Raw genomic sequence first — 25382 nt, 5'->3', positions numbered from 1 at the left:
CTTTCACTGTTTACACAGTAGATCTTGTTGAGTTTTAGGGGTAGGAGGGCTTCAGTTGAGATGATTGTACCCTGTAGCTCTGACAACATACACTTCTTGGTGCAATTTAAGAATTGCAGATTTGGAGACAGGTGACTTACTTTGTCTCTTGTTCAGATCTTGTTTTTGTGTGCATATTCTGTATAGCGGTATGTAGTATAGATTTTGCAATCAGACACAACTGGCATGGAAAACTAGCTTTGTTTTCACTAGCTGTAGGACCTTGGACAAGTCGCTCAGCTTTTCTGAGTCTCCATTTCCCCATATGTAAATAGTAATGTTGTTGTTAGCTACAAGGACAGAATTTTAGATCATCCACTAAGAGGAAAAGAGATATTCTGCATATATCTTCTCTAGGGGGAAAATGGGTGAGTCCGTTTAGGAGTCTATTGTTGGTCTGGGGTGACAGCTATAGGATTGTGGTTGTTAACACCTAGGAAGACCTCCGTGTGGATGGCCGTGGCTGTGAGGACTACCGATGTGTCGAAGTGGAAACCGATGTAGTGTCCAACACCAGTGGGTCTGCCAGGGTCAAGCTGGTGAGTACTGTGACCATGGTTCAAGCCCAGGTGGAGAAATGAGTAGGCCCTAAGGAATGAGCTGCTGACGCTGCCTGGCTTTTGGAATGCAAATTGCTCTTGGGGAAATCGAAGATCTGAGCCAAACTCAGGGAGGGGGGTCTATCCAGATCTGAAAAGACTGCTCACCTCCTCCAAAGACCACTTTCCAAGTCTTAGCACTGCCCCTAAAAGAGTCCCCCAGGGGTGTATGTCCAGAAGAGGAGGGAGGTGGTGGAGTGCCTGGCTGCCTACCCTGAGTGAGGACTCTTCTCACATGTGTCTGCAGGGTCACACAGACATCTTGGTGGGAGTGAAAGCAGAAATGGGGACGCCGAAGCTGGAGAAACCAAATGAAGGCTACTTGGAGTTCTTTGTTGACTGGTCAGTACTGTCTATGCAGGTATTTCTAAAGAAAAATGATTTTAAAGATGAAGATTCAGAAAATGAACCTCTAGTTTGCTGTTGAACCTACTTTTATACTTATCATTCAACCATCCAGCAGGCGTTTGCTGACCTCCTCCTATGTGCCAGGTACATAGTCAGGACTCTTGGCTTGAGTCCTGCCCTAGTCTTAACCATCTGGCTATTGCTGGCCTTGTTTTGCCTGTCCAATAAAGGAGGACATCTGCCAGGCAGCCTAGCACGTGATTGTGATGAGGGTCAAATGAAATGATTGTGTTATGGTGCTTTGAAAAATAACATACACAGTAAGGATCATTCAATCTAAAATGTGCTGTTTCTCTTCCTACTCTAGTTCTGCAGAAAACTGTTCATGATTTGCTTGACAGATGAAGCCTGGGGTCAGTCAAGCAGCCTGACAGATGAAGCCTGGGGTCAGTCAAGCAGCCTGACAGGCTGAGGAAGTGGCAGCTAGGCAGGCAGTATGGGTGCTGAGAAGGGAGAGGGCTCTGCAGTGTCTGCAGCCAACCTTGGGCCAGAATGTGACTTCCTTCTCTGGCCAGCTTTGTGATCTCAGGCTGGTTACTCAGTCTCGCTGTGGCCAAATTTCTTCATCTAAAAAATGAGGATAATAAATAATACCATGGTGATGAAGAGGAAATGAATAGAGTGAGTACCTAGCACAGTGACTGACTCCCAGTGGGCTTTCAGTAAGTGTTATTTCTCCTTATTTTGTCAATAAGTTCAATAAGTATTATTAGCTCCACATTCTAGGGGTTGGGGCTTTTTATTGGGTTGCTGGCCAGGTCCTGTCTTCTATCAGTTACTTTGCTTCTGGAAGCCAGGCCTTCTTGAAGTGGGTAAGGATCTCTGTGGGCTCATGCTGGGTGTAGGTATATAATATTGACCCTGTATCAAGATCCCCAAGACCACCTCCACATTTAGAGATTTGCTAGGCTTAGCATATAGTGATACTCACAGCTAAGGTTTATTACAGCAGTGAAAATGCGGTAACTTATTTGTGACATTTCTGCCCAGGAAAGCCCATTAGAGACTCAGCACCCAGGATTTTTACTGGGGGCTGGTCACATAGACACTCGATGCTTAATACATAATGAAGTTTTCTAAAGGAAAGCAAATGTTCAGCATAAATCATATTATTTGCACAATATAGGCACAGTGGACTACCCCCATCAGTTTACTATTGACTGGGAGTAGTCTGAGAGCCAGGTTCCCGATGCCAGCCAAAGGCCAACCCTGCAAACAGACCCTTCTGAAAATAGCAGCCTTGGACTGCAATGGCAGCCCTTTTCTGCACAAATGTTAACCCACTTTTGTAGGGTGAGTTATGTCTTCCAGTCTGAACTTCCATATACGGAAGCTGATTCTCACAGTACTCCTATAAGAGAAATGACAAATGAGTTCAGAGAGGGTAAGTGACTTTCCCAGGGTTACAAAGCTAAAAATGCCAGCTCAGGTCTGTCCAACCTGTGAATCTTTGCTCATTTTACTTCATGTTGCCTATGGAAGCCAGCTTTGGAGGGCTGCTCTTGGGGAGTCCAAGAACTATCCATGTTCATTTTTCTGGTCAGTTTTTTTTCCAGCCCATTCCTGTCCCCTGCTCTGGTCCCCCAAGTCGTCTCTCCTGGTTCTGCTCATCTTCTCTCACCAGCCTGAGTTGTCCCATGGAATTGGCCCATCGTTTAAGTTACTGTGGATGATGGTGACCTTGTTCAAGTCCCCAACTCATCTTTTCCTTTGTTCTTGGAGGAAGCAGAACGCCTCTGGTGGCCTTGATCTGCCTAATTCAATGCAGTAAGCAGTCACCGAGGAGCCGACAATGTGTGAGGAACTGTAATTTGCTTTCTTTTTCATCTCCTTCATTACCTTCTACCTCATTCATTTTAGGCAGACCAAAGACATTCAGCCCAACTACACCAAAGAGAGGGTGTTGCCCTCAGATGCTTGGTATAGGGGATACATTTCATTGTGGCTCTGTGTCTAAATATGACTCCAGGTTAGCCTGCTGCTCTTATCCCTTTCTTGTCCCAGCTGTAAAGGAAGAGTGACTTTAGTGTGAGAGGATCCTTTGAGTTGCCTCTTCCCAAGATCTGGCTTCTAGAAGTAGCCTATCTTTCCTGGCTTAGAGTGGCTGCCTGCTGGTCTCTTTTCCTCCTCTGTGGGTCTCAAAAGGATCCCCACAGGCCTAAGAGCTCCAGTATCTAGGTTGTTCTCCTGAATTGATTTCTCAAGATGGACAGTCTCAAAGTGGCACACTTTAGCCTCCTTAAGTGGCTCAGCTAATGTAATCAGCCCGGCAAGTAGAATCACCATGAGAGAGTCACAAAACCCCATTTCCTACAGAGATGGGAGAGGTTACCAAGCACTGATGGCTGCCACCTGTATCCGAACCTCAATTGAGTCTTCAAGGAGCATAATTATTTTAATTGCATAAACAAGTGTGTCCTTTTATTCTGAATCAGTGAATAGGAATGGCTTCTGGACACCTGTGGATGTGCCCAACAATAAGGGTGCCACACACCCACTCCCACCTGGACTCCAGGCGTAAGGCCTCTGCTGGAGAGCTCAAGGCATTTGCCTCTCCACAAGCTGAAACATAGTTGCTACCCAGTAGAAGGAAAGAAATTGGTAGTGATGGTGGTGGTGACGGTGGTGGTGGTGATGGTGGTGAGGGTTTCTTCTGCTGTTCTGACTCTAGTTTAATTTAACTTCTTGTTAGCAACTTCCAGTTTTAATTAAATTGCCAGGGGTAGAGAGGTCTCAGAAAACTAATTGATTTTCTGCTAACTCATTTCACTTGGTTTTGTCTACTTGGGATGATAATACATGGAGCCAAAATAGACACTCTCACCACCTCCATAATTTACCCTGTTTCTTGAGAATGACGAAAAATCTTTGATATAGCCCTCACAGCCCTTTGGAAAGACTGCTGCACTGACCCTGAGCCCTGCTCCAGAGATGCCTGGCAGCACTCTCAACTAAACTGGGAGCAAAATCTGACCTTTTCATATATTTGGTTTGCTGGTTGTAGCTGAGAGTAGGCTATTTTAAATGAGAACTTGGAAACTTTAGGGAAAGGTGGTTTCTATCTAAAGCCCAAAGGAAGGTAAGATTTTAGTGAGCTGGTGTGTCACCCTGCGCTGCCACTAGGCGGCGAGCCATCAAGTTGCTTCTCAGTTCTCTGACCATTGTGTTGATGGGTTTAGGACTGTGGTTTAGCCTCTCAGAGAGGCTTGGGTTTTTAACCAGGGGAGTTTAGGAGAACATTTTTCATTCATAAATGTTTCAGTATACTCTGCACTTGTCACTTCCCTTTGGGATCTTAACTATTTTTCAATGTGAACACTTGTATTTTTCACTAAAATTGAACCAGAATCTTCAAGCCTGCATTGGTGGTTAGAGTCACTATATCTGGGTTCCTTGCCTGCTTAGTGCTGCTAAAGGGGACACTGTTCCTGGCTGAAGGGCTAGGGTGGGTACAAAGCAGAGAGGCAACCTGCAGAAGCCTTTTGAGGCTAATTGTAATCAAAGTCTTCCAAGCTGATGAGATAACTCTCGCAGAAACTTCAAACAAAGGCTTGTGATGAAAAGCTCAGAATGTACTTACTATTGGTCTGGTACCCATTTACAGGGAGGCTTCTGCAGGCTCAGAAATGAGCACATGTATACACAGAGGAATCAGCCTTAGGGCCTGTGTTGGGGCTAGATGACTACTGGAGGGGTAAGGCCCGGGTCAGCCCTGCCTAGATACCCACTAGATCACTTTTTCTGCTGTGGCCCTGGCCTGACCTGGCTGTAGACTTCATAGATTTGTAGGCTAGATTGATTGCCAGGCAAGCAACAATGGGCCCAGTGTCTAGAGTCCCTTTCCAGGTAGGCATGGCCTCGATCTCAACCTACCCCAGTCAAACCAGAGATGTTCCAAGCAGGAGGGTAGAGGTCATGAGTCAGAAGGGGTGGAGAGCTGGGAGGGGTAGCATTCCCAGGATCTTAATTAGTTTATCCAGCTCAGTAAACAATTTCCCACAACTCTGGAAGAGGGACTGGTCATGCTTTATGAAGGGTCAGAATTGGTTTTGGTAAATGCAGAAAGCATTTGGTTTTATGCCCAAAAGACCAAGTGTGTACACCCCCCACTGAAGGAGTAGATTGTTATGCATATGAGCAGGCGGCTACAATTACCAGCCTGTGTTTTCTTTCTCTCTCTGTCTAACAGAGCAGAGCAGCTTTTTATTTAGGGCTTCCTTGGTCAACATTCCTTGACTCCAACATTTGTTGTCTAGTGATAAGTTCCAAGACCAAAGCATACATTCATTTCCTTGAGGCAAAAGGTAAAACCAAGGAAAGTGAATCTGACTAATGTTAGACTATAAACCAAGCTTGCCAAATTACAGATTCAAGGAGAGTACATGGAAGCATAGAAGATAAGGGCCAGGCTGCCTGGGTTAGAATTTTAGCTTACCAGGCACAGTCATCATGTGGCCTTGGACAAATTACATAACCTCTCTGTGACTCAGTTTTCTTGTTTCTAGAATGGAGTCAATACCTCCTAGGGTTGTTGTGAACATTAAATGAGTTAATACACCTAAAGTACTAAGAGTGGTGTCTAGCTCATACTAAACATTAAAAAAAAAGGTAAGGTCTGCCTTCTTGTAAAATGAGAGAGTTAGACCATCTGGGGCCACATGGTGTCATCCCACAGGTCAGATCCCACCTGTGAGATTTTTGTTTCACGTAGGGATTTTTTTTTTTTAAGGTGGACCTTAAATCAGGGCTAGAAAGTTTGCCACAGCCTCCATCATTCTCTATTAGTTATATGTGGCCCTTTGTTAAGATACATGTAGTAACCTTGCTGACCCCTATAGGCATTTGGGTTTTTATCCTCTGGAGATGGTCTCTAAGGCCTTTTCCAGGTCTACATTTCTGTCTAAATTTGTCAGAAAGAGTCCTTGGGCTGTGAGTGCCCAGTAGTGAAGTGGAATCCTCATTTCTCTACTCCAGCCTTTGTCTTCACACATCAGCAGAATATGGGGTCTCTGGCTTCCTTATGTTAACTTAAAGCATTGTACCCCATCCCCCACCCTGAACAATTGCCTTCCGTTTTCCTAGCCTCCTCCCCAGAGTCACTGCACAGCTATGATACCATCCAGACACAGGAGAGTTCCATGGGCTCATGAGTCTCTAAACCTTCCTCTCTGTCTGACTGCTGGCTATGCTGGAAGAATGGGTGTGTCTGTGTGTGTGTTTTAAGCCATTTAAAAATAGGTAAAAATTTCCACTTTCACCCAGTGTCAAAAAAAAAAAAGCAATGGGGCTTGGGTTTGTTGTTGTTATTTTGAGACGGAGTTTCACTCTTGTTGACCAGGCTGGAGTGCAATGGTGCGATCTCAGCTCACCGCAACCTCTGCCTCGGGTTCAAGTGATTATTGTGCCTCAGCCTTCCGAGTAGCTGGGATTACAGGCATGTGCCACCACGCCCAGATAATTTTTGTATTATCAATAGAGACGGAGTTTCTCCATGTTGGTCAGGCTGGTCTCGAACCCCTGACCTCAGGTGATCCACCCGCCTTGGCCTCTGAAAGTGCTGGGATTGCAGGCATGAGCCACTGCGCCTGGCCAGAGGCATGCATGCTTTTATAGGTAGATTAATTTAGACAGTTGGACCTGGGAAGCTCTATAAATCATCTTCCAAGGCTGTAGACGAGTTAGTGCATTAATCCCAAAGAAATTAATCACACCCAGGAGGATGTGCCCACTACATTCAGGAAAAGGTAAACATTTTGAGCGTAAGCATCTCTGGCTGGATTTGTGTACACAGAAATCTCTGTAGATGTATTTCTAAGCACTTAAGACAGGGGACTTAATATTGATTGCTTAATGTTTAAATTAGAAACAGGTTGTGTTTTGCTGGTTGTGCAAAGTAAAAACTTGGTCCCTGTTGACTTGATTATTTCACCATAAATGAGCTGCTTTTCTTGGCTCAATGGCTGAGTCCAGCAAAGGCAGGAAACAGCGAGGTTGCTATGGCAGTAATGAAGTCTCTCTTGGGGACTTTAAAGGGAATTCTGCTGGCTCACAATGGTAAAGGAAGAATATATAATTAGAGAGGCAAAATTTTATGTAACAACGTAGTCTGATTATTTTGGGATTAATTCTTCCACCTATATTACTAAGTGAGATTTCTTTTAGTGTTATACAAATGGGGTAGGCACTGCCATGGGCCTTCACACAGGTTTTGCTTTGCCTGGAATCTTCCTGCCTCTCTGGCCTGACCAGCTCTGCTCATCCCAGGTTTGAGGTCTCCTTTAAACCTGAACGCTAATTGACACTCTGGTGCCCCCCTCCCCCTTCCACCTCATTGTTTGCTCCCTATCGTGAAACTCCCCTACCTCACTGGAACTGCTGGCTTTGGGTCTGCATCCACCTCACTTAGTCTCTAGGTCTCCGGTAGCTGGTACAGGGCCGGGTACCTTCCAGATGGGCGAGGGGTCAGAAGGCTTTAGTATGTGATTTTATAGAGTCTGTGCTGAAACCACCGGCTTCTTACCTTTCTAGTCCTTTATTGTTACAGTAAAATGATTACTATAATGTTACTTACCTCATATACATATTAAGGGTTTGTTTGTACTAAGCCAAAACTCTCGGAAATGTCCTGTTAAACACTTCAGTGTTTTTAGGGTGGCTAATGTTGAATCCTGTTAGTTTTGTTGAGGTTATCGGGCATAAATATCAAGAAGCCAAAAAGGGAAAAAAAAGTTTTTCTCTTGAAAAATATCAAATGAAGGAGGTAACCTACTACTTATGAGCCAACAATCTTTCCCTTGCTTTCTTTCATTTTCCTTCTCTTCAGTACAGTGATATCTAAAGTTTCTGACAAAGCTCTGACATACTATCATACATGTCTTTTAAGAAAGGTTATTGTACTTACATTGTGGTTTTTATATTGTGTCGTAGTGTATTCTAAAGCCGTGAAACTAGAGGTGGTGTATATGACGAAACCCCTCTGTAACCCAGACTGCTTCATTCCCTAGGCCTCTCAGTTTCCTGGGCCTGCCAGACAAGAGTATTTATTATACTCTGAAGATAAGAGAGTTAATTATTATCGGCCGAGGTTCACATTACCATCACTCTCCTGTTTCTCTTTGACTAAAGATGGCTTCTGTCAGAAGCTGTTGGGAAATCCCATCACACACACTGACAAATCCAGGTCACGGTGCTGGTCTGGTTCATTACATGTGTCTGGAGTCAGGAAAAGTGGCAGATGCCATCCTTTCCTCATCTCAGTGACTTTCTGTCGAGCAGCTGGCTCTTCCAGCATTCTACAGGGAAACTGGAATAAAGCTTTGCCTCTTTGCTTTTTGCACTTGGAAAGACTCACCCAGTTTTTTTGTTTCTGTTTTGTATAGTTCAGCCAGTGCTACCCCTGAATTTGAAGGTAGAGGAGGTGATGACCTTGGCACCGAGATCGCTAACACCCTCTATCGGATATTTAACAATAAAAGCAGTGTTGACCTAAAGACCCTCTGCATTAGTCCTCGGGAGCACTGCTGGATTCTCTATGTGGATGTGCTGGTGAGTATTGTTGTGCTGTACTGGCCACATTCTACCTTTGTTGGAAAGACTAGTTGGCCTACTTTCCTTCCAGCACTTTTTTCCTCTTCAGGTGGATGCTTTCAACTTATAGGGTGGGATTAGTTGGGAAAAGATGGTCTCCTATAATAATTTTTTTAAAAATTAAATACAACATAGATGTAAGCAGCATATATATAATGCCATTCTGTAATAAAATTATAGTCATATCATGGTAGCACCTAAAATTGCCCATAAAAGTTGTCCAGGAAGACTAAAACAAGAGATGGTCTCTGGATGGTGCCAGACAGAGTTGATGGGCAGAATTTAAACAGGTTGGTACATTCTGTGTGGAAGGATGATTAGCTCTTTACATGCATTTTCATTTAAACCTTATAAACCTGTTGCAAATGGACACTGTTGTATTTCCCATTTATAAGGGAGGAAACTAAGACAGAGAGAGGTAAAGTAGCTAGCTCAAGAGGTCTCAGCTTGTGAGTAGTGCTGTTGAGTCTCAAAGCCAGGTCTGTATGATGTGAACACCTGGTTTGACTTCACTGTGCCATCGTTTCTTTTAAACAACTCAGAACCTGCCTGCCCTTAGTTTCCTGGGTGAGGCCCCAGAGGCCCTGCCTCCTCCCACACAGAGTCTACTCCCCCTGGGAGTCTTTTGAGTCCAGCCCTTCATTTCTTCCCTTGTACTTTGCCTCCCAAATACTCCTCTACCCAGGTTTTGGCACTTGACAGTAACTTCTCTGTGTAGCTCTAATTCATTTTTTTTTTTTTTTTTTTTTGAGATGGAGTCTCGCTCTGTCACCCAGGCTGGAGTGCAATGGCGTGATCTTGACTCACTGCAACCTCTGCTTCCCAGGTTCAATTGATTCTCATGTCTAAGCCTCCTGAGTAGCTGGGACTACAGGCACATGTCACCATGCCTGGCTCATTTTTGTGTTATTATTAGAGATGGGGTTTCATGGTGTTGGCCAGGCATGTCTGGAACTCCTGACCTCAAGTGATCCACCTGCCTCGGCCTCCCAAAGTGCTGGGATTACAGGTGCGAGCCACCGTGCCTGGCCTTAATTTTGCTTTTGTATAATCACGTAGCAGTTGGTTGCTTGTTTATATACAGGCTCTTGTTGGGTCTGTTTTGAACCTTGAGATTAGCAACTACATCTTCCATTTCAGATTAAGGACAAAAAGCTAAGCTATTGGCCAAATAGATTCTTTAATGAATGTGCAGATAAAGGAGATCTGTGAACTGATGGTGAGCTTCATGAAAGGAAACAGCCTGGCTTTGCATGTTGTTGAGACAGGGTGGAGCTTTCTAGATATTTTTAAATTAATTTGATATTGGATGGAGTATAGTCAAAAGGTAGCAGTGGTAACCATTATCTAACAGGTTACTGTTGCAATGCTACCACTAATAGGTAAAAATAATGAAATTACAAATCTATTTGCTTTTTTTCCATCTCTGGTAAGTGGGATGTACCTTGTAGTATGATTCCTACTAAGTTGGCAATTTTTCAGGTCCTAGGTTTGAGGAGGTGGGACCTGGCAGCCTGTAGTCCTTACTGAGGACGGTAGAGGCAGGCTTCATAGTTGCCCAGGAAGGTGCAGCCCCATGATGTGAACTCTCCAGTTCCATCCTGTGTCTGAAGAACTTTATGTCCCCTCCCCTTCCCCACTAGAGAAAGTTAAGACACAAGTGTTGTGGCACACTGCATTTGTCCTTTTGTAATCCTGTGTTCATCCTCAGTATTCATGCACACTTGTAGTTTTGTAGGATGGCCCAGTGTTGGGGACTGATGTGCTTTTGATTCAGTCAGTTAAAGTCAAAGCAACAGAAGCCCGTTCTGTTAGGGAAGGCTTTTACAAAACTGATGACTACTGGGACATTATCTCAGCTCAGAAGCAACCCTCTTCAGTGAGCAGGGGATACTTGGTGTGCAGGAGTATCCAGGAGAATGTGCACTGTGTCCCTGTCATCTGTAGACCTTTCTTTTTAAGACTCCTGGCATTTGGATTTCTTCTGAAAATTTTTTTTAAGGGTTTTGCTTATTTTGGAAGAAGACATGAGCTTTTAAAATGTCGTTTTCTGACCAGGCACAGTGGCTCACGCCTGTAATCCCAGCACTTTGGGATGCCAAGGCAGATGGATTCCCTGAGGTCAGGAGTTCGAGACCAGCCTCGACAACGTGGTGAAATCCCTGTCTCTACTAAAAATACAAAAATTAGCTGTGCATGGTGGCACACACCTGTAATCCCAGCTACTGGGGAGACTGAGGCAAGAGAATTGCTTGAACCTGGGAGGCAGAGGTTGCAGTGAGCCGAGATGGTGCCACTGCATTCCATCCTGGGCAACAGAGTGAGAATCCATCTTTAAAAAAAAAAAAAAAAGTTGTCATCTTCAGAAAAGTTTTTAATGAATTAGAAAAGTATTTTTGAAAATTATATTATTGATGAGGCTGATCCATTTTTGGCATTCACATAATTTTCATCAGTGGATGGATGATATACTGAATAGATTGAGTCCATGTTTGAAGTGAGGTGGTGGAAATCTGTGAAGCAATCCTTGAAGCAAGATAGTAGAAAAGAAACCTCCTAATTTCTTTTTACCAGCTGGTCTGGTTAGGCCTCAGACAGAGCCCATGTTCAAACAGATATTTGCTGGGCACCCTGCCATGTTTTCGTACTTACTTACTTCAAACCTGTTACAGTCAGATGACCCACCTGTTTCCAGTATTGTTTTTTTTTCCCCAGTTTGGTTATTTTATGAGAGTGAAAATTTAACTTCACGGAAATTTCACTTTGCTTTGCTCTTTATAGTTCTCTAATGGCATCAGTTTTTACTCCAAGAGGGAAAACTGTTAGAACTTGGCTGCACTAACAACACACAGCTGACCTTTGGTGGGGTGATTGGTCACGAGGCTGTCTTTTGATGGGTTCTTTCACAAATAATCACTAACCTTCTTCTTCATAGCACCCCTTCTGTTGGGCTCTGGGGATAAAAGGATGAACAAAACTACAGACTCCCAGCCTTTAGGAGTTCACAGTTCAACTGAAGAGGAGATAAACTAAACAAAAACAGAACTATGTGACTTTTCTTTCTACGTGTGACTTCTCACCTTTCTTATTTGGGGCAGCCCAGTCGGCTTTATTCCATAACCTCAGGCCAAGGCCTCTCTAAAATGTGGACAGAAGGATATGCCACCTTCCAGTTAAATGTGCTCTAATTTTCCCTGCTAGATGAGCACATGTAAGCGCACTCAACACTTTTGCTCATGGGCGGAAGCTTGTCTGAGAGACCTTAGTCTTCATTATAAGTAATGTAAAACATGTAGTATTTCATGTCTGAGCATCAGATATACATTGATCATTACATACGAGAGGTAATTACACTAGTAAATGTGAACCTAGTAGCAGCCGCAACATCAGTAGCCACCATTTTCTCATTGTTTGGAGGCCAGGCATGTGTTAGCAAAGATTGGAGTAACACTTAGAGTACAATTGGGAGCTATCTGGGGCAAAATAAAGGTGATCAGTCCCACCCTCAGGGCAGCCCCAACTGCCTGAAGTGCCTGTGAGAGGAGCCCACCACAAGCCATGGCCTCTTGAGTGTTGGTACCACAGCCCTGCCAACTGTGACCTTGTGTGCATGGGCCACGTGAGCATAGCTATGACAAGGCAGTGCCTGTAATTAGGGTGAAGGACTGTGTCAGTGAGTTGCAGTCACTACATGGCTAGCCAGGAGAGCAGCCACATGTTATCTTTATTTTATAAACACACAGTCAGCATTTCTTAGAAATCAGTGTCCTTGACCACAGAATAGATATAGGGAAAGAAAAAAAAAAAATCAGTGTCCCAGCCGGGTGTGGTGGCTCATGCCTATACCCCAACACTTTGGGAGGCTGAGGCAGACAGATCACTTTTGGTCAGGACTTCAAGACCAGCCTGACCAACATGGTGAAACCCTAAAATACAAAAATTAGCTGGGGGTGGTGGTGCACACCTGTAATCCCAGCTATTCGGGAGGCTGAGGCAGGAGAATTGCTTGAACCTGGGAGGCAGAGGTTGCAGTTAGCCAAGATTGCACCACTGCACTCCAGCCTGAGCGACAGAGCGAGACTCTGTCTCAAAAAAAAAAGCAGTGTCCTTTAACTGGGGTAATACTTAAAGTAATAAATGATGCTTGGTTTTTTTCCTTTTTCAATTCCTGTCTCCCTTAGCTGCTGGAATGTGGTGGAAATTTGTTTGATGCCATTTCCATTGCTGTAAAGTCTGCTCTCTTCAATACAAGGTAAGTCTTCCTGGAAACAGCTCTGTGAACCTGTGGAGAACCAGAGCAGACACTTGGACACTTGTAATGGAACACTGAGGAAATTTCTGTTGTAGCTCATATGTGAAGGTAACGGGATTTTAACATTGAAAATGGTGACATCTAACGTTAAACTCCAGAAAAGATAGATTTCGTAAATTAAAACTACATATGTACATATATTCTGTATTTATTTTTTGTATTGTTATTTTTATAAATGGACACCTACCATTTAGAAAAATAATAGAAAACTACAGAGAAGCCAAAAAGAGTAGACACCACCTACAGGCCAACTATCCAAATACTATTACTGGGTGAACTCTATGGGGGCAAGGATTTTGCCTGTTTTGTACTTGCCTATATTCCTAGCACCATGAACAGTACCTGACACATAGTAAGTGCTTGCATATTGCTGGATTGTACACATGTTGTTCTAAAAGCAGGGTAACAGGCTTCCCTTTGGTTTAAGAAGAGGAAATGGCTATTCCACATGGTTCAGCTTTCCAAACAGGTTGTGTAGAAGGGACAAGTTACTATGCTTTTTTGGAGTTGACATTTATTCTGACTGTTTGATTATTAATCTTCCCCCTTTTATGCTCTAAGTACTTTGAGGAAAATTTGCAGCATTTATGAGTAAATACGTGGGATAGGGTGTTCATCCTATGAGAGAGCCTACATTAAGGTAACAGAGGATCCTATTAAAAAATGAGGATTAGAAACTTCTAGGGATATAACCTAAGGACATAATTGAATAAATGAGCAAAGATGTTTATTTACGGTGTTCATCACATCCTAGAATAAACATTACACTGCTTTGTAATGGTAAGAAACTGGAAACAACCTGAGTTTCACAATGTAGGGGATTGAAGTTCACACAGTAGCCTATTTAAAGGCATGTTAATATGGAAAATTGTTCACTAAATGCAGTACTCTCATCCTGGTTTTTGTTTGTTGGTTTGTTGTATTTTACTTTGGTAGTTCTTATATTTAATGTGTCTGGAAATATGTACCCCCAAGTAATCATTGTAATTATCTTTCAGTGCTCATATTTTGGCCAACATAACATTTACCTGTTTTTTTAGAGCTTTTCTATGATGAGTTTAGACTCCCTGTGTAATTTAGAGCAGACAAAAATTGCAAGCTGGAATATTTGCTGAGAATGAAAGCTGTGCCACTAGCCTAGCTGTGCCACTAGGCTCCTTGTTGAGACTATTTGAAATGTGAGCTTGGCACTCTTGGCCACTGTGGGAGCTTGCGTCCCAGATCCCACAGCAGTGGCTGGTGCTTGGGCCCTGTTGGGGAAGGAAAGGAAGCTGTCATCTGATGTATCTTGAGCCTCAGAAATGACTCCCCATCTGCCAGCTGGTTCCTATAGGCACCCAGGCAAAAAGAGAGATTGGGAATCAGACAAGGCTGTTTAGCTGTGGGGGAGTTGCTGGCCAAACTGTATACCAGAAAGGTTAACCCAGCTGCTCAGGTAGGGGAGGACACCTGTCATGGGCACAGCCATAGTCTCATCCTCAGACCAAGAACAGCCCTGCAGGCAGCAAGGAATGGGGACTCTAAGGCATCAAGTCCCCCTGCTATGTGGAGAGACTATTGGCATATTCAGGGTCCTTTAGAAGGGTAAAGGCCAACTGAGGATATTCTTTAGCCCTTCTGCGCAGTCATGTTGTAGCCAAAGGGTTGGGAAATTGGGAGATACTGTGTGTGTGTGTGTGTGTAAGTGTGTAAATGGTTGACTGACTTGTTCAAATAGGATATTACTTAGTATTTAAGAACTTCCTCTGATGGGAAGGCTCCAACTGGCGAAGACCCTTGCAGAACTCCTTGGCCCTTGTCAACATTCTCTGGCTGAAGCTCCCCTGACCTGATCTAGATGTTGCCTTGTGTATGGCTGGCCAGCAGGGCTCAATCATGGGGGGCTTTTGTTAGAGGAACTGGGAAAAGTACCAATGCTGTTTCCATTACAGTAGCTGGATGGACCACCTCTTCTTCCTGGCTCCTCCAACCCAGCCTGGAGTGAATTGACTTTGTAGGTTAAATGTGTTTTTCAGTACCCAGCTGAAGAAACAGAGTGTTGCCAGCACCCCAGAAGCATCCCACACCTTCTGTACCCCCATGCAGTTACACTCACTGATGATAACCAGCATCTTAAAAGAATAGATTACTTTTATACTTGATATAAATGGTATCATATACTATGTTCTGTTTTGTGTCTGCCTCATTCACTGAGCATTGTGTTTTGAGAGATCTGTGTTGCTGCCTTAGTCATAGCTTGCTTTTTGCTGTATGGTGTTCCATTGTGTGACTTTGTCCAGTCTGCTGTTTATCCAGTCTACTGTCCAGTCTGCTGTTGTTTATCAGTCTACTGTTGATGGCCATTTGGTTCATTTCCAGTTTGAGGCTATTACAAATAGGGATGGGCATCATGAACATTTTGTGCATGTCTTTGGTGCACATTATTTCTCTATTTCTGTTAGGGAGGAGTGTTCTGGGTTGTAGGGTATGGCTATCTTTAGTTACAGTAGATGCCGCCAGTTTCACAAAGTGTTTTACCAGTTAACACTTCCACCAGCAGTGTATATTATACACTGGGTTCATATATTGAGTTCTGGGTTGTTTCACATTTTCGTCAACTCTTGCTTTTTTTTTTTTTTGAGATGGAGTCTCACTCTGTCTCCCAGGCTGGACTGCAGTGGCGTGATCTCAGTTCACTGCAACCTCCACCTCCCAGGTTCAAGGGATTCTCTTACCTCAGCCTCCCAAATAGCTGGGATTACATGTGTGTGCCACCACACCCAGCTAATTTTTGTATTTTTAGTAAAGATGGGGTTTCACCATCTTGGCCAGGCTGGTCTCAAACTCCTGACCTCAGGTGATCCTCCCGCCTTGGCCTCTCAAAGTACTGGGATTACAGGCATGAGCCACCATGTCCGGCCTTTTTTTTTTTTAAAATAGTTATTTTGGTTGCGCCTTGGTATCACAGTGTAGTTTTAATGTGCATTTTTAATAGATATTTAAATTGAGCACCTTTTCTTGGTTTATTGGCGACTCAGCCTCTTTTATGAAGACATCCAAATATATTCTATGTTTGAATCTTTTGTCCATTTTTCTATTGGGCTGTCTTTTTTTTTGTTGTTTAATAGGAATTCTTTATGTAATCTGTCAGATAGTATTTTCTCTCCCCAGATTATATTTTTAGTTTTTAAATGATGTCTTTTGATACACAGAAGTTCATGATGTTAATATAATTGAATATGTAACTTTTTTCCCTTTCTTTTTTTTTGAGACGGAGTCTCGCTCTGTCACCCAGGCTGGAGTGCAGTGGCGCGATCTCAGCTCACTGCAAGCTCCGCCTCCCGGGTTCACGCCATTCTCCTGCCTCAGCCTCTCCAAGTAGCTGGGACTACAGGCGCCCGCCACCACGCCCAGCTAATTTTTTGTATTTTTAGTAGAGGTGGGGTTTCACCGTGGTCTCGATCTCCTGACCTTGTGATCTGCCCGCCTCGGCCTCCCGAAGTGCTGGGATTACAAGCGTGAGCCACCGCGCCCGGCCAACTTTTTTCCCTTTCTGTATCCTGTTCAAGAAATAGTTGTCTACTCCAAGGTCATGCAGATGTTTTTTTCTAAATGCTTTATTGTCTTGTCTTTTATTTTTTATATCTATGGTCTATTTGGTATGGCTTTGTGTGTGTGGTGTGAGGTAGGGATTGAGATTCTTTTTTTTCCATTGGGATATCTAATTGACCCAGCATCATTTTCTGAAAGATGCCTTTCCTCATTGCACTGCGGTGCCTCCTGTATGCTTTTGACAGGGATGACAGGGATGAGGATGATAAAGAATAGGCATAGTGTATCTTTTTCTTGTGAGACACAGGGATTCCAACTCCTATTCTCAATCTTAAAAAGAAGTTATTTTTCCTCCTCCAAGTGGGAATTTTAATTGTGCTTCTGCTTCCAGGATACCAAGGGTTCGAGTTCTGGAGGATGAAGAGGGGTCGAAGGACATTGAATTGTCTGATGACCCTTATGACTGCATACGACTAAGTGTGGAGAATGTCCCCTGCATTGTCACTCTGTGCAAGGTATAAGCTTGTATTTTATGCTTTTTATCTTCCTTGTGGGTGTGGGTCTCCTCTAATCCCAACCTGCTGAGGTTACTTAATAAGTTAAGAAGTTGTAATATCACACACCATGTAGAAGTAGCTTTTACCCAAATCCAATAATTTGGTTATACTAGAAACTACTACCATGAGTAGCTCTTTCTTTTCTTTTTAATTGGAAGATACGACGTGGTCCTGGGAGCCATGAGTGTGTTTGTAGTAATAGTAGCCAGAGTTTGTTAAGCTCCTTCCACACACCACATGCTTCACTAAAGCACCATGTCCTTTAATTACCTCAACTCTATGGGGTCTAGGGTGGTTGAGTAGTGGCAGGGTGGCGAACACTGTGCCCCCCTATGAAATGGGAGGTTGGAGCAGGTCTTGGGTATCAGGAGTGGTTTTCACATAGAGGGCTGTGGAGCTGAACATCAGGCTGATGTAATATATAACTAATGCTGCCCCAGGCTATGCAAAGAGGCCTGTATTGGCTATTGACTGGGATTGTAGCTAATTCCACTCAGGATTCATTATCTCAAAATAAAGCTAAACAAGTCAGGTTTAATTCCACTGAAATCACTTCATGAACAGGATGTGGTGAAGTGTTCAGACAGCAGGATGTTGGGTCTTGGCTTCTTTGTGTTTTTTTTTGAAACAGTCTTGCTGCAACACCCAGGCTGGAGTGCGATGGCGTGATCTCGGCTCACTGCAACCTCCGCCTCCCAGGTTCAAGCAATTCTCCTGCCTCAGCCTCCCAAGTAGCTGGGATTACAGGCACATGCCATCATGCCTGGCTAATTTTTGTATTTTTAGTAGAGACAGTGTTTCACCATGTTGGCCAGGCTGGTCTCAAACTCCTGACCTTGGGTGATCTGCCCACCTCGGCCTCCCAAAGTGCTGGGATTACAGGCACGAGCCACCGCACCTAGCCGGCTTGTTCTTTCTTGTTGTTTATTTGTTTTGAGACAGGATGTTGCTCTGTTGCCCAGGCTAGAGTGCAGTAACACAATCTAGGCTCACTGAAACCTCTGCTGCAACCCCTGCACCCGCCCCGGCTCAAGCTCAAGCGACCCTTCCACCTCAGCCTCCCAAGTAGCTGGTACCACAGGCTCACACCACCATATCTGGCTTTTTTTTTTGTATTTTTGGTGGAGACAGGGTCTTACCATGTTGCCCGGGCTGATCTCAAACTCCTGAGCTCAAGCAATCCATTTTCCTCAGCCTCCCAAAGCGCTGGGAGGCATGAGCCACTGCGCCCAGCCTTTGGCTTGTTCTTGAGGGTGTCCCTTAGCATGGACCCTCTTGATTCCCCCTTGCCATCAGTGAAACGTCCATGTGGTCTTGTGTGTGAATTTCTCCCTTGTGCCCCTCTGTTGGAAAGCCTTGGTGGCCTTTGCTTTGGATGGTCTCTGAATTCTAGTTTTAAACCCCCTTGCCCTGTTTTTCCATGTCATGTTTTTATTGTACCACCCACACAGTGGCCTGTGACAATTGTTGAACATTCCCTCACCTGTTTTCCTCATGAGCAGATTCTAAAATAAGACCTGGAATGACCAGTGCGAATACTTTGCCTGGTGTAGAGATTCCCACCACGAGGCCATCAAGGGTGGGACTCTGGGGCCTGCGTGACCCACTGTGTGCCGTGCGCCCTGCCTTTGCAGATTGGCTATCGGCATGTGGTGGATGCTACTCTTCAGGAGGAGGCCTGCTCGCTGGCCAGCTTGCTGGTGTCGGTGGCCAGCAAGGGAGTTGTGACGTGCATGAGGAAAGTGGGGAAGGGCAGCCTGGACCCAGAGAGCATCTTCGAGATGATGGAGGTGAGGCCTTGGTTCTGAGGAAGGTGTGGGGACCTGGCCGGGGTACCTGCTGCTTCCTGCTCCCTTGGTCACACCATGGGGATTCTCCCCATTCACAGCCTTGACCCCAAACTTGGAGGTTTGGGAACAGCTGGTTTGAGCCAGGGGTCTGCTGAGCTAATCAAGGGGGTTTCAGGGGTGGATACTCTGGACTGGGAGGTAAGGAGCCTACTAGTAACCGTTACTTATCCTCAGTAAGTACCCCCCATCTCATTTCTATGTGTCTAAATAAGACTGTTGGAGTTTCATAATGTAAAGAGCCACTCGTAACTCCAAAATTGCAGGCCTTTGTGACTTGATGAGGGAAAGGAATTCTTGGCTCACTGCTTCCTGTCCCTTGAAGTGGGTGAGTAAAGGTGGAAGCAGGGGCTGAAGTGTGGCTGTCTCCCAAATTCATTACAGCTCTAGAAGTGTTTAAATGGAGACAAGCAGTGATGGTGAGAAATCCGACTTGCTGGAGTGGGGTTGGGTTGCCTCCATCCCTAGCAGAGCCATCAGGGCACGTCTACAGTTCTCTGTACTGTTTGCCCCACATATCTGTCACCTCACTGGCCTGGAAGCCCCGCAGGGCAGGGACAGGGTCCTGCTCACCTGTTTCCCAGACCTTCTTTCCCCTATATCCACCTCACCTTTCCGACTGATTGACTGACTGAACTTCCAGGAACAGAGTTAGCCGGATCTGATTATTCATACCTCTATACCACCACACATGCCCAGAGATCATTGCTTAATAGCAAGCACTCTTCTTTTGTGTTTAGAAACAATGACTTCTTACTGGAGAATCCAAGAACATGACATCTACTTTCTCTTTTTATCATCTTATTTAAAAGGCCAAAATGAGCACTGTATATAGCATGGAGTTCCCAACCATGGGCTGTGAGGGTGTACTGCCCTGGCTGCAAACCTGGCTCTGGGCCATAGTCCCCCTCATCTGCAAAGTGGGACTGATAATAGTAATATCTGCCCAGACACTGCTGAGGTTGTTATTAGGATGATGTGAGGTGTAGAGGTGAAGCACGTGTCACAGTGCCTGATATGTCATCAGTTCTCAGCTAATGGCAGCTCTTATTCTCTGTGCTCCATGAAGCACCCTGAGTTCAAATTTCTCCACACTTAATGCTGCATAAATTCTACCAAAGGCCTCTAGGCAAGGGACTGTCAAACCTTGTTTTAGAAGGTACTCTTCCCCCTCCCAGGAGAGTTTATGAGAATTTCTCTAAACAGCAACAACAAGCATAGTAAACAAATAGCTAAAGTTTATTGCGTGCATACTATGTGCCAGATACTGTTTTCACTGCTTTCAATATATCATTTAGTCCTCAACAACCTGTGAGGTAACTATTATTATTATCCTCATTTTTACAGATGAGGAAACTGAGGCACACAGAGGATAAGCAGCTTGCCTACAGGCCTCCCTGCTCATAAATACTGGATCTAGGATTTAAACCAAGACTGTGTGCGTCCAGAGCCCCTGCTCCCAGCCACTGTGCAATGTCAGCCTTATAAACCAGATCTGCCCTGGCTGTCATGGATGGCAGAACCAGAGCTCTGTTCAGTGAGCTGAGCTTTGTCCTCCCCTCAGGTTTGGGGGATGAGTTCTGCTAATTCTGGACAGGGGACTATAGCTCTGTGGCCGTGTCTTACCGTTTATCTCACACAGGGATGCAGCAATCTGGAAAATGACTTGGTGGAGCTGAGAGCCTTGGGAGTAGTTGCGTAGGCTGCCACCCCTAGCCTCTGCAGTTGCTTTCCTGCATCTGGATTCAGAGGCGTCAAGGCCCTCTCAAGTCCTGGCATCCTGTCCATCTCATCTCCTCTTGTTGTCCTCTCTCCCCACCCTCATGTATATAAATAATTAGTACCCCTATTTGACAGACTCAGACTTTTTTTTCTTTTTCTAATGTTATGGGAAAATCTTTCCAAAGGCGCCCCCACACTTTTTTTTTTTTTTTTTTTTTTTTTGAGACGGAGTCTCTGTTGCCCAGGCTGGAGTGCAGTGGCGCAATCTCGGCTCACTGCAAGCTCCGCCTCCCGGGTTCACACCATTCTCCTGCCTCAGACTCTCCGAGTAGCTGGGACTACAGGTGCCCGCCACTATGCCCGGCTAATTTTTTTGTATTTTTAGTAGAGACGGGGTTTCACCGTGGTCTCGATCTCCTGACCTCGTGATCCGCCCGCCTCAGCCTCCCAAAGTGCTGGGATTATAAGCGTGAGCCACCGCACCCGGCCCCTTTTTTTTTTTTTTTTGAGATGGAGTCTCACACTATCGCCCAGGCTGGAGTGCAGTGCTGCGATCTCAGCTCACTGCAACTTCCGCCTCCCTGTTTCAAGTGATTCTGCCTCAGCCTCCCGAGTAGCTGGGATTACAGGTACCCGCCACCACTCCCAGTTAATTTTTTTGTATTTTTAGTAGAGACAGGGTTTCACTGTGTTTGCCAGGCTGGTCTTGAACTCCTGACCTCGTGATCTGCCCGCCTCAGCCTCCCAAAGTGTTGGGATTACAGGCATCAGCCACTGCATCCAGCCCCCAAAGGCCTTTTTGACCTTTAAACCTGACTTTGCATTTCATAGAGATGATCACTTCCCAGCCTTTTAGATCGAAATCGTCTTTTCGTAAGAGTTTTAGTCATACTTGGGATCTCATCCCATGTTACAGTTAGGGGCCAGGGGAGAAGACACACAGGTCATTACTCTGGGGTGAATACACCTGTAATTGAAGAGATTGAGGCAGGGATTTAGGCATGGATGTTTTTATCTCAACGTTGTTGAGAATGGAACCAGTGGCAGAGTTGAATCCAAACTGCTATGGGAATGTAAAAGACTTGATAAGGTAGAGATCTGTGGTTGGTTCTTTGTATTCTTAAAATGATTCTTGGGCCCAGAGACAGATAGAATAACAGTTTCATAAAGAAAAATATATTTTTTTATATTGGGGTGGTGGTTGTTTTTTTGAGACAGGGTCTTGCTCTGTTATCCAGGCTGGAGTACAGTGGCACAGTCACAGCTCACTGCAGCCCTGACCTCCTGGGCTCAAACAATCCTCCCATCTCAGCCCCCTGAGTAGCTGGAACTACAGGTGCATACCACCACGCCCAGCTAATTTTTAGTTTTTTGTAGAGATGGGGTTTCACTCTGTTGCCCAGGCTGGTCTTGATCTCCTGGCCTCAAGCAAAATCCTCTTGCCTTGGCCTCCAAAAGTGCTGGGATTACAAGCATGAGCCACTACTTCCAGCCATATTGAGTTTTTTTTGTTTGTTTTGTTTTGTTTTTGTGTTTTTTACCTCTCGTGTCTGCTGTGTAGGGACTGATTATTAATTTTGTGGGTTGTCCCTCTTGATGTGTTTTGATTCCAACATTTCACTGCCTTTAGCATCTCAGCATGGCAGTAAACACCAAAGATCCCATCCAGGTACTGACTTTGGTCACACCTGGGCAGTTCTGCTTAGAGGCTTCATGGGAGGTGAATGAGAAGCTGCTTACTAAAATGTCCTTGGCTTCATCTGTTTCTTCTCCAGACAGACTCTGGATTCCCTGTGGTCTCCCTATAGTACAGTGTCACCTGGCTGTACCCAAGCCCAGATTTGGTTGACAACTTTGTTGCTTGTTGCAGTGGCAGCAGGATAGTGAAGCATGAGCTAATGGCCAGGGCAGGCTTTGCTGCTCTCTGTTTGTTGCCTGGTGGGGGCTGGTGTTTGTCTCTCTTTTTTATTTTTTTGATATGATGATTTTTCCAAAATTTATTATGTTGTTGGGGTTTGTGGTTTTTGTTTTAATTTGCTTTAATTAAAAGTCCTCTAAGGCAGATGGAATGTGTACAATGTCAGAAAGACTAGCTGGCAGAAAGGGAAGCTTTTCTGGTCAGAGTGTGTGTGCCTGACAAGGGGGCATGTGCTCTCTCCCGTCCCTTCTCCACAGACTGGCAAGCGTGTGGGCAAGGTGCTGCATGCCTCCTTGCAGAGTGTTCTGCACAAGGAAGAAAGCCTGGGGCCCAAGAGACAGAAAGTTGGATTCCTGGGATGATTTGCACATCAACTGCTCAACTGTGGATTGTTTTTTACTTTTCCTTTTAAACCGGTTTGTATATATTTTTCTTCGCTGTTAGGAATTTACAGCAACATTTGTATATGTAAAATTAAAGGCTATTTTCTGGTCTGGTTTGGTATGTCTAGAGTTCTTCAGTTGAAGCCAAGGCACCATTCAGTGACCCCTCTGGGTCTGGCCCTTATCTAGTGAGTGGCAGACAAATCCAGAGCTCTGCCACAAAGGGAGACCCCACAAGCTGGAGTAAAGACCTGGCAGAAACTGGTTTAAAGAAAATGCTTATGAAATGTATTTGGTGAATTTTTTTCCCCTTGAAGAACTTTAAAAATAGAATCACAAAGAAAAGTTCATTCACCTTGTGTATTTAGGTGCTTCTGGGAGAGGAAAAAAGAGGAGGCACTCTACTGCAGGTATACACCCAGGGCGTCTGCCTGTCTGGTTAGCCATACCAAATCCTGGGAAAGTCCAGCTGTGACTTCCTGCCCTCCAAGAGATCCGAATGGAATTCCCTAGGTTCAGGGGCTTTAGTGGCAGCTTTGGCCCTTAGCCATCCTTTCTTATCACTCTTGTTTTGAAATTGCTTTGTGTTTTATAACCACTCCCTGGTGTTTCCTAAGATTTTGTTTTGTCAGCATTAAGAAGGCTGCTTTCAAGATGTTGTCATTTGATAATTCAGCTGCCTTCATGCTCTCAGCATAGAAAGGAAGACTATGCTTGCTGGCCTAGGAGGCTCTTCCTATAAGCCTGTAGTCTCACTGTGCAGTGTGTTAGAATTAAGTCTCTTCATATGTAGAGCAGCCTTTGTTTTTTTTTCTAGGAGAACTGAAACTCCTAAATCTTAAAACGCCCTGGGGAAGGAGCTGATTCATGAAAGAGAGCATTTCAACCGTGGCATTTGCTCTCTGCATTCCAGTTAGACAAATGGGGTAAGGCCTTAGGAATTTATCACCAAATGGAAAGAACATAATGTGAGCTGAAGCCCTTGGGACTGCTTCCAGAGGTCCTGGTGTGGGCGTTCCTCCTAGCAAGGCCAGGTCCATCCCTGTGGAGAGAAGCAGCTGCCTAGACTTGGGCTTAATGGGGAAGCTTCTGCCCTGTTGAGAGCACAGCCTGGGTTTTCATCTTTTATGTTTCTTCAGTGACTATCTACAGGCACCATGACGGTGTTCCCAAGGCAGAAATCAGCCTGGTCTCTCCTTCCCTGCTCCTGGTTGACTCGTGACATGACAAAACATTGGCAGTGGTGGCGCAGAGATGCAACTCGAGTGTGAATAAAGTTTAGAAGCATTTGCTTTTGATGGTTGATTCCAGTGGATCATTTTGAGATGCATAAATTAGAATGAGTACTGTCGTATATGTCAAACTCAGCTCTGCTTCACTTCCCTTCAGACAGACAGATGAGGCTTTGCCATGCCAGTGGTACGACAAACAGCTACCCAGCTTGGATGGCTGACTAAGCGCTTCCAGTAAAAATGGAGAAAGAAGAGAAAAAGATGGTGGGATCTGTCTCTAGCCACCCCATACCTTTCCGTGAAGGCCACCCCTACATGTAATATATGTATATTGCAAATGAAACAAAACACCATATGAGCAGGGACTCTCCAGGGGAGGCGTTTATTGGAAAGATCTGATTGTTGCAACTCTCAGAGTGAGAGGAGAAAACTGAAGACAGAGACTGGCAAAGACTTGGAAAAATATTATCCTGGGACAGACCTGTTTCATCCAGCAGAGCCACAGCTGTCTTTAGTGGTCTTTAAATAAATATTAGGTAGAAGAACATTGATGTTGGTCACAGTAAGGGCGGAGTATAAGAAATGCAATGTTAAATAACATTCAAGTGGGTTTTCAGTTGTCTCTGATTCCTTAGTCTTCCAAATCACAAGTTAACTTTTTTTCTTTTTTTTGTTTTTAGAGATAGGGTCTCACTCTGTCACCGAGGCTGGAATGCAATTGTGCAGTCATAGCTCACTGCAGCCTCAAACTCCTGGGCTCACGTGATCTTCCCACCTTGCTGGGACTGCAGGCATGCCACCATGCCCAGCAAAGTATTTTTTTAAAATGAGGGTCTCACTATGTTGCCCAGGCTGGTCTGGAGCTCCTGGCCTCAAGCAATCCTCCTGCCTTGGCCTCCCAGAGTGCTGGGATTACAGGCATGAGCCACTGCACTGGGACATGAGTTTAGATTTTTTTATTTTTTATTTTTGTTGAGACGGAGTCTCGTTCTTTTGCCAGGCTGGAGAGCAGTGGCGTGATCTTGCCCACTGCAGTCTTTGCCTCTCGGGTTCAAGCGATTCCCCTGCCTCACCCTGCTGAGTAGCTGGGACTACAGGCGTGCACCACCACACCTGGGTAATTTTTTTTATTTTATTAGAAGCGGGGTTTCACCATGTTGGCCAGGATGGTCTTGATCTCCTGACCTTGTGCTCCGCCTGCCTCGGCCTCCCAATGTGCTGGGATTACAAGCATGAGCCACAGCGCC

The 25382-nt window shown here is 44.9% G+C and overlaps 1 protein-coding gene across 6 annotated transcripts in view; it reads left to right on the top strand.

The window, feature by feature from the left end:
* Positions 1-24201, top strand: part of EXOSC7 (exosome component 7) — a 35763-nt gene extending 11562 nt beyond the window's left edge. The window contains exons 2-10 of one of the 6 annotated variants that reach the window (XR_010113983.1): positions 477-578; positions 886-980; positions 8426-8591; positions 12815-12885; positions 16868-16991; positions 18668-18823; positions 22778-22936; positions 23721-23829; positions 24043-24201. Coding sequence is in view for 3 of the 6 variants with exons in the window: in XM_055280279.2 (XP_055136254.2) it covers positions 477-578; positions 886-980; positions 8426-8591; positions 12815-12885; positions 16868-16991; positions 18668-18823; positions 22778-22882 (819 nt within the window). In the remaining 3 variants the exon portion in view is untranslated. Of the gene's footprint in view, positions 1-476; positions 579-885; positions 981-8425; positions 8592-12814; positions 12886-16867; positions 16992-18667; positions 18824-20227; positions 23015-23720 lie in introns of those variants that run through there. The other 5 variants (XR_010113984.1, XR_008657989.2, XM_055280279.2 and 2 more) reach the window with 5 other exon arrangements.
* The last annotated feature ends 1181 nt before the right edge of the window (positions 24202-25382 follow it).

Source organism: Symphalangus syndactylus, chromosome 1 (assembly GCF_028878055.3).
Source record: "Symphalangus syndactylus isolate Jambi chromosome 1, NHGRI_mSymSyn1-v2.1_pri, whole genome shotgun sequence".
In the NCBI taxonomy this organism is placed as follows: Eukaryota; Metazoa; Chordata; class Mammalia; order Primates; family Hylobatidae; genus Symphalangus; species Symphalangus syndactylus.
Note: the sequence above shows the minus strand (reverse complement) of the source record. Positions and strands in the feature narration are given on the sequence as shown.